Genomic DNA, 9,546 nt, shown 5'->3' with positions numbered 1-9,546 from the left:
TTGAGGTCAGTATTATCATCATCATGCTGTAGTGGACTGGGCAGGGGAGTGGATGAAATGAGGCTAAGGCAGGATTTGAACTCAGGACTTTCAGATTCAGTCAGCCACTACACCACAGTTCCCTTAGAATTGTTTGCTTCCTTTTTTAAAAACAAAAACAAAACCAAAACCCTCAGAAGTTTGAGGGGGGGAACTATTCTCAGGAGGAGGGAAGCAACAGAACGGCTGTATGTTGCAAAGCATTGCATTTGAGAGGCCAAACTTCTACCAAAAGCTGTGCAGAATCCTTCCCTGCCTCCAGAATCCTTTCCCCCTCCAAAAACCCAAGGCACCACTGTGAGTCCTTAATGTGTTGACTTAACCTGCTCATTTAGGTAATAATAGACCCTCAAAAGCATGGGCCTGATGGCCTATTGGTACCCATTAGACCCCCCTTTTGAGTTGCTAAAATCCCAATCTCTCCCCCCAAAAACCCTCCAGCTTTCTCTGTATCATTACTGACTGTGTGGTAATGTGCAATTCAAATTAAAAAAAAAAGGGGGGGAACTAGGCAGTATACAGAGTGGGAGGAAAAAGGCACCCCATCCCATATCCAAAGGATACAGAAACCCCTGTAGTTTATTTATTTATTCGGCTGCCAGTGAGGTTCTAGGCTTTGCAGGAAAGTCAGAGTCCTCCTTACATGGACCACCTCTGGAGGGTTAGCCCAGAAGGACACCAGAAAGGTGTGGTGTCTTCTCTCGCTTTCCATTGGTCAACCTCCCTCTCCTCCCCACCTCTCCCTCCTTGGGGAGGCGGCCACTAAACTCCTGGTCTTGTCTGTCTTTGCCTCCTGGCTGCAGTTCCAGCTGCCCTTGGGTGCTGAGTGGAGGACCAGGGTGACCTAGGAGGCTTCCAGCCAGCCAGCGGAAAAGAATCAAGACCGAAGAAGCACCAGCAGCAGCAGAAGACCTCTCTCCCCAGCGAGATCTTTGGGGACCCCAACCTTCTGAGCATGATGTCCTACATCAAGCAACCACATTATGCAGTCAACGGCCTCACCTTGGCTGGGCCAGGCATGGACTTGCTACATTCGGCCGTCGGGTACCCCAGTAAGTGGATTTGCAAGATTCCCCACCCCCTTTTTTTTGGGTCAGTTTTCAGTTTTGGAGTAAACTTGGGCGATGGGCATCACTGAGTTGGTTCTTGGTAGGCAAAGGATGGAGAGACGTAACTGGATTCCCCCCCCCCCCCGCCATGAATTGGGGTATCGGGTAGCGAGGGAGAATTCAGCTAGTTGGCCAAATGTGGGGGGAAAGAGAATAGAAACTGCTTCCTGTTTGGTTTGGGGATCAAAACAAACCGAATGTGCAAATATTGAATTATATTATTGTGCATCATGATAAATGTTCTTACTCTACTATTTATCAAATTGCATGTGTTTAAAGATGAAATGTGTTTAAAGATGCCCTTAGTATGTATGTGTGTGTGTGTGTGTGTGTATATATATATATATATATATATATATATATATATATACACACAAACACACACACACACACACAATTTTTATATTTAATTGTAAAATAAGTATGTGTGTGTGTGTGTGTGTGCGCGCGCGCACACACACACACACACACATATTTATTTTACAATTAAATATAAAAATAGTTTTGGAGGTTCATATTCAGGTACTGAGACCATGATAAATTAAATGAATGAAAAATGTTTTCAAAAACGTCAACAGTTTTGGGATGGTATTTCCAGTTTTTTTGCATTCATAGATGCTTAAATTGCCTTCCCACCATCAGGGCAGATTTTGTTGAAAATGTGTTGAAAGACTTCTGCATTCCAGTTTGTTGAGGCATCAGTTGCTCCTCTCAGTATATATATATATATTTGAGATTTTGATTTTTATATGTAGCAGCCGCTACATATTATTTTTTTAAACCCATCATGTGGTTTACAAGTTCCAAAGGTTCCCTAGAAAGAGATTCATTTAAATGAGCCAATTCATGCAGACACACTTATGATCACAATGGGCAGGATTCAGCCAAAGTGAAGTCATTATTATTATTATTAATTATTATTATTATTATTATTACTGCCCTTCATTCGAAGTTCTCAGGGTGCTCTTATAAAAGCCCATAATGTTATCTGGATCCTAGTTTGCTGTCCACGCCCCCCAAGCAAACAAACCCCAAGCAAACCACTGGATGTTCACAGATTCCTTGTGGATTACCCAAAAGTGCATTTTTGGACGCTGAAATAATTGAAACTTAAGGGGAACCCCTAAGTCAATAACTCCCTGCTCCCCTGCCTAGTTCAGGGCTTCTGGAGCAGGTTAAGAATCTAAGCAACTAATAGCAGGACATAATTGCTTTTAGTGTTATAGATGCTAAACTTCATAGCAACATTGCCTAGTTAATGTCACAAAATTTTTTTATCCCAGACTGTTGCCTGGTGGGGGAAACCTTCCTAAATAAAGCTAGACCATATTTTCTGTCATGTGACCTGCCTCCAATAGAGGGTAGTCAGCTTTTTAAAAACTTATATAATTGCGAAGAAAGAAGCAGATATTAATGCATCCCTAACTAGCCTTTAATATTGCTTTAAATTAGTGGAGAGTCCATATTCTTTTGTTATTATTATTCCGTTGACCAAGCCTCTTCTACGTAGAGAAGGGCTCCATGGCCCTTTTTGAAAACAGAAATTTATCCTCCTGTTCCCTTTTATATCCTGCCTTTCCTCCATGGGGCTGAGGGGTGATCTGAACCAATAGAAAAAAGAGCAGGGGGGATCCCTAGGAAGAGATCCCTTTAAATCAGCCAATTCAGGTAGACACACAGGTGATCACAATGGGCAGGAACCAATTTGGTACAGTCTTCTATGCGGAGGGGAAAAAATCCTGCAGTAATTAGATGTCTGTGCCAGGAGGGGGGAAAATACCTTGCTCATCTTGAGAATTAAATTGATTGCAAGGGGACCTCAGCAGAAGGAAACTAGAAAAGATCTTACTATGGGGAGGGGTAGAGGAGGAGAACATATATATTGGGGTGCATCTAGGTTAGTGGCCAGCAACCTGGGCTGCCTTGGCACCATCAGGGCAGGACTTTAGGACAGGGTCAGAAGGGGGCCGGTCCACTGTCCCTCAGACCATGTGGTGGGCCGGACTATATGATGAAAAAAATATGAACAAATTCCTATGCCCCACAAATAACCCAGAGATGCATTTTAAATAAAAGGACACATTCTACTCGTGTAAAAACACGCTGGTTCCCGGACCATCCGCGGGCCAGATTGAGAAGGCGATTGGGCCGTGGGCCTTAGGTTGCTGACCCCTGATCTAGTTCAGAGGTCAGTACTGCCCTACACTGACTGGCAGCCTTTCTCTAGGGCAGGGGTCAGCAAACTTTTTCAGCAGGGGGCCAGTCCACTGCCCCTCAGACCTTGTGGGGGGGCCAGACTATATTTGGGGGTGGAAATGAACGAATTCCTATGCCCCACAAATAACCCAGAGATGCAGTGTTCTGTTGGAAGTCGCCCAGAGTGGCTGGGGAAACCCAGCCAGATGGGCGGGGTATAAATAATAAATAATAGATTATTATTATTATTATTATTAATAATAATAAAGAAAAATAAAAAGAATAAAAGGACACATTCTAGTCATGTAAAAACACGCTGATTCCCGGACTGTCCACGGGCCAGATTTAGAACGCAATTGGGCCCCTGGGCCTTAGTTTGCCAGCCCTCCCTGCTAATGTCAGGGACTGAACCTGGAACCTTCATAGAAAAGCAAAGCTCCACCTCTGAGCTGTGCTCCTTGCCAAAAAAAGGGAGTAATTTAAATAAAAGTCAGGTGTATTCACAACCCTGGGAGGCTCATTTCCATATTTGCCCCAGGCCACCTAACGGATTTACTGAGAATCTGAGATGTAAAGCCATAGGCTTTGAATGCCCAAGGCCACATCTGCCCAGCTGAAAATGGGATGATCACCTATTCAATTTTATTGTATTTTACATCTCTTCTTCTCAATAGACACTGGAATTGGGAGGGGTGGGCCTGTGGCTCTCCAGATGCTTTTGGACTATAAGTCCCATCTTCACTGGCCATGGCTGATGGGATTTGGAGTACAACAAGGGTTGAGATCTAGATGACCTTTGGGTCCCTTCCAGCTCTTAGAAATTCTGTGAAGAACCCAGAGGGCTGCAATTTTCCCATCCAAAGACTGCAAAGGGTCTTTCATTGGGTCATCCACTTCCTTGGCAACCAATATCACTTTGGGTGAAAAAGAAAGAAAAGGCGTTAAGTTTGGGAATGGGTGATTTCGATGTGAAATAAACAACTTTATCTCATCAGGGGGAATGAAGTGATAAGAGGGAGAACAACTATATCTAATCAAGATAAGAGATAGCAAGTGATTTGGGAGGTGGCAGCGGAAAATCTCTACCCCAAATAAGCTTAGCCTGGGTGGAAGGAAGCTGTCAGGTCAGGTGACCACTTGTCATGGTAAATAAACAGGATGACATCCAGCTACTCAGGGTAAACCAATCCGAAGACAGCCCCATATAGGGAAGTTGTTAATGTTTGGTATTTTATTGTGTTTTTAATATTCTGTTGGGAGCCGCCCAGAGTGGCTGGGACAACCCAGTCAGATGTGCGGCACATAAAATAATAATAATAATAATAATGACGGCTTTCTACCTTCTCTCCCCACCTTGGTATTTAATTGATTTATTATCAAAATGTATACACTGCTTTTTTAAAAAAAAAAAAAAACAACCAACCCAACCACCTCCAAGCAGCTTATTCTGGGACGCCCTTTGCCGGCTGTTTCTCTCAGCAACTGCTGGTGGAGCTTTTGTGCAAGCCAGCTGCTGTGTACAGAATTGGAGAATTGTAGAGGTGGAAGGCACCCCCAGAGTCATCTAGTCCAACCCCCTGCCCACATTTGTCCCTGGGTGGGCTCAAATAGTTAACAGCAAGACCTACTGTGATAGCTATTATTATTATTATTATTATTATTATTATTATTATTATTATTACCTTGCCCATCTGGTTGGGTTGCCCCAGCCACTATGGGGGCTCCCAACGCACATAAAAATTATAATAAAAAATTAATAGTAACAATCTGCTCCAGTTTGAAAAGTCACAATAGCTTTAAAATAAACAACTTCTATCTAATAATAATAATAATAATAATAATAATAATAATAATAATAATAATTTATACCCCTCCCATCTGGCTGGGCTTCCCCAGCCACTCTGGGTGGCTTCCAAAAAAATATTAAAATACTGTAATACATCAAACATTAAAAGCTTCCCAAATAAGTGCAAAGTATCCCTGAGAAGAAGCTCAGCTCCTTCTTCCAGCTTGGCAAAATGTTGCTTTTGAGCTGTCCAGTCCCTGGAAATCCCTGCAGCCTCCCTTCGCAGCCTGGGGTCTCCAGCTATTGCTGGACTCCCCTCATCCCAGCCAGAATGGTCAACGGTCAGGGATGGTAGGAATTGTGATGCAGCCACCTCTGGCGACTCCGTGTTGGGAAAGGCAGTGGAGGGAAAGTAGCTTAGATGCTCATCAGGAATTCCTCCGTCAGAAGATCCTGCAATGGCCGGCAGGATTTCCCTGAAGAGAGGCAGTGTCGTGTAGTGGTTATAGTGCTTGACCAGGACTTCAAAGCCCCCCTGAGCCACTAGGCTCTCTGGCTAACTTTAGGCCACTCACTGCCTGTCACCCCAAGCACATGGTTGCTTTGAGGATAATAATAATAATAATAATAATAATAATAATAATAATATACCCCTCCCATCTAGATAAAATGCGGGGAGAGGGAGATTCTTCAGCTCCTTGGAACCAGGGTGGTGTGGTGAATACAGCAGCCTTTCTCAACATTTCCAGATGTTGGACTACAACTCCCATCATCCCTGACCTGCTGGCTAGAGATGATGGGAGTTGTAGTCCAACAACATCTGGAGATCCCAGGTTGAGAAAGGCTGGGTTGGTAGTGTGTGATACTAGGGCTTCTCAGAGTCCCAGGAAGCTAGGATTCCATAGCAGTTGTGGCAGGTTAACTATTCACAACAGAATAACAACATATTCTCAGCTAAATTGCAGTGGGTGTTTTATATATATACAGTAATACACACACACACACACACACACACAATCCAGAGGGAGAGCCCAGTTAGTCTGTTGCAATTACACAAACACACACAATCCCTCTGGGAAAATACACAATTATTGTATTTTAATTTTGTGTTGGAAGCCGCCCAGAGTGGCTGGGGAAACCCAGCCAGATGGGAAGGGTATAAATTATTATTATTATTATTATTATTATTATTATTATTATTATTATTATTTCCCCAGGCCCTTTTAGTGGACTGGCTAAGCTTGGGAGCTGCCAAGTTCAAATTTCTTCTTTCACCATCTCTCAGCTTCAGCCCCTCCTCTGAACACTGGCTTGTTGTAACCATTCCTCAGTTGATCTATGGGGAGACACTGGGAACAGAACAATTAGCTCTTTTCCAAAGGGAGGTTCCTCTGTGGGCTCAGAGGATGTCTTTTGGACATTCTCCCAGACCCACCACTCGGTGGCGGAACACATGCTTCGTATAGAGAAAAAGCTAAGATTCAATGCTTGTATTTGAAAAAGAACCTGGAAGTCTCTTGTTTGGAAGTCCCGCAATGGCAGCAAATCTGCTGTTTCGGGTGAGACGATGTGGGGTTTCGTGTTCCAGTGAAGTAACGTTTACATTTAAAAATTAAAGTTTGCATTTAGAAATTGATATTCTTACAGCTCCTTGGAGAGCTCAGTTGGTAGAACACGAGGATCTCAGGGTCATGGGCTTGGGCAAAAGATCCCTAAATTTCAGCGGGTTGGGCTAGATGACCCGTAGGGTCCCTTCTGTAGTTCTTCTGTAGTTCTATAACCTTAAATAACTTACCTCTATGCGAATGCTATAAACACATGGAATGATTGGGTAGGAGGGTGAACGGAGGGCTCTTTTGAGTTAGACAGTTTATGAGTACAGTGGTACCTCGGGTTAAGTACTTAATTCGTTCCGGAGGTCCATACTTAACCTGAAACTGTTCTTAACCTGAAGCACCACTTTAGCTAATGGGGCCTCCTGCTGCCGCTGGAGCACAATTTCTGTTCTCATCCTGAAGCAAAGTTCTTAACCTGAAGCACTATTTCTGGATTAGCCGAGTCTGTAACCTGAAGCGTATGTAACCTGAGGTACCACTGTATTTGTTACTGAAAAGGCACAAATGAAAGTATTCTTAAAAAGAGCTGTCATGAAGCAGAGACATTGGTCCTTTAAATCAGCCATCTCCCTAGGCACGAAGGATGCTGAAAGACTGGCAGCACTGGGGACAACCGTACGTGCAGTGGGAGGGAGTTCCACAGACAGGGTGCCATAACAGGGGAGGCCCTGCTCCGAGCTGCGCCATAAGATCTACAAGCAGGGCCTGCCTTGCAGAGCTTAAGGTGCAGGCTGGCATATAATGGTAGAGGCCTTCTTTTAAAAACCCAGCACCTTAAATTGGGCCTGATAGCAAACAGACAGCCAAGCGTGGCTTTTTTAGGATGTGCAAAATATGCTCCTAGTTTCTGGTGCTCCTCCAGAACTTAGCAGCCACAATGTACCAGCTGCAGCCTCCAGAGCACTGTCAAAGGCACATAGAGGGTTTTTATTATTATTATTATTACTTTATTAAAGATTTTCTTGTTTTACAGAAGTATGTGTAACGTCTCTCGTATTTTTTCCATGTAACATTTTTACAAATCAGTTTAAAGGCACATAGAGTTGTGCAGCTTATCGTCGTTGTGGTTATTGCTGTTATTTTTTAAAATACAGTGGTACCTCGGGTTACATACGCTTCAGGTTACAGACTCCGCTGACCCAGAAATAGTGCTTCAGGTTAAGAACTTTGCTTCAGGATGAGAACAGAAATTGTGCTTTGGCGGTGCGGCGGCAGCAGGAGGCCCCATTAGCTAAAGTGGTGCTTCAGGTTAAGAACAGTTTCAGGTTAAGTACAGACCTCCAGAACGAATTAAGTACTTAACTTGAGGTACCACTGTAACATTCTTGCTGTTGTTCTTTAAATGCAGAGAATGAACTGAACCGACCCACATGTATGAAGAGGGTCACATGATGAGATACATAACTTTCCCTGAATCCAGATATCTCCTCTTATTTTTTTAGCCACCCCGCGGAAACAGAGGCGCGAGCGCACAACCTTCACGCGAGCCCAGCTGGATATCTTGGAGGCTCTCTTCGCCAAGACCCGCTACCCAGACATCTTCATGCGCGAGGAAGTGGCTCTGAAGATCAATTTGCCTGAATCCAGAGTTCAGGTGGGGCTCCGCTGGGGAGGGGGCGAAGGGCAGCAAGCCGAGACAGGCGCAGGGACCGGGAGACTCAAACCGGGAGCGAGGTGTCTTGCTCTCTGAAGACCCTGGCAGAGCGCACATGCTCTCAGTTGCAACTATGTTCCAGCAGTGCGGGTGGCCAAAGGGGACCTGTACAAAAGTAAAGGAATTTTGGGATGTAATTTATAATGAGCTCAAAATAATGATCAAGGTAAAGGGTAAAGGGACCCCTGACCATTAGGTCCAGTCGCGAACGACTCTGGGGTTGTGGCGCTCATCTCGCTTTATTGGCCAAGGGAGCCGGCCTACAGCTTCTGGGTCATGTGGCCAGCATGACTAAGCCGCTTCTGGCGAACCAGAGCAGCGCACAGAAACACCATTTACCTTCCCGCCGGAGTGGTACCTATTTATCTACTTGCACTTTGATGTGCTTTCGAACTGCTAGGTGGGCAGGAGCTGGGACAGAGCAACGGGAGCTCACCCCGTCGCGAGTATTCGAACCGCCGACCTTCCGATCGGCAAATCCTAGGCTCTGTGGTTTAACCCACAGCGCCACCCATGTCCCTTTAATGATCAAGGTATTCTTCATTAAAAGAAACTGGAGGCTTTCCTCCTGGGGATATTAGGCCCAGACATACCAAAAAATGTGAGAGAAATATTATTGTATGCCAAGGTAGCTGCAAGAATATTAATGGCTATGAATTGGAAAGCTGGAGTGGTTTGTAAAAAGAAACCTGAGTGCTCATGTAGGCAGAGGTCCTCATATACGCTCAGAGTAGACCTATTGGCATGAATGGCCATGTTCCATTTCAATAGGTCTACCCTGAGTACAACTACAAGGATTCAACCCCATGCATTTCATAGAATCTTAGAATTCGAAGGCACCTGATAGTCATATACTCCAACCCCCTTCAATGCAGAAATCTTTTGCCCAGTATGGGCCTTGAACCCTGAGATTAAGAGTCTCCAGCTATTCATTTAAAACACTCACTCTATCGAAAGCGTCATGGGCTGTCTGTGCAAAGAATCCTGGGAACTGTAGTTTGTTGGGGGTGTTGGTCCAAGGAGCCTTAAACTACAGTCCCCATTTTTCTTTGGGAGAAGCCATGACTCTTAAAGTGAGAGTGCTTTCAATGTGTGGTGTGGATGTGTTCAAAAAAGGTCCCATGATTTTTCTTCTTCTTTTTTCTT

At 44.4% G+C, this 9,546-nt stretch overlaps 2 protein-coding genes across 3 annotated transcripts in view; one reads left to right on the top strand and one right to left on the bottom strand.

Annotated features, from left to right (window-relative positions):
• LOC309345965 (gap junction delta-2 protein-like) overlaps positions 1-9,546 on the bottom strand; it is a 160,890-nt gene that overhangs the window by 134,606 nt on the left and 16,738 nt on the right. The gene's annotated exons all lie outside the window — the stretch shown is intronic.
• Positions 1-9,546, top strand: part of LOC309345969 (homeobox protein otx5) — a 62,326-nt gene that overhangs the window by 47,534 nt on the left and 5,246 nt on the right. For both annotated transcript variants that reach the window (XM_081869502.1, XM_081869501.1), the window contains exons 4-5: positions 843-1,091; positions 8,189-8,340. In XM_081869502.1, the coding sequence (XP_081725628.1) occupies positions 995-1,091; positions 8,189-8,340 (249 nt within the window). In that variant the 5' untranslated portion in view covers positions 843-994. The remainder of the gene's footprint in view (positions 1-842; positions 1,092-8,188; positions 8,341-9,546) is intronic.

This window comes from Podarcis erhardii (genome assembly GCF_964252035.2).
Source record: "Podarcis erhardii genome assembly, chromosome: 7".
Lineage (NCBI taxonomy): Eukaryota > Metazoa > Chordata > Lepidosauria > Squamata > Lacertidae > Podarcis > Podarcis erhardii.
This window is presented reverse-complemented; position numbering and strand designations above follow the sequence as displayed.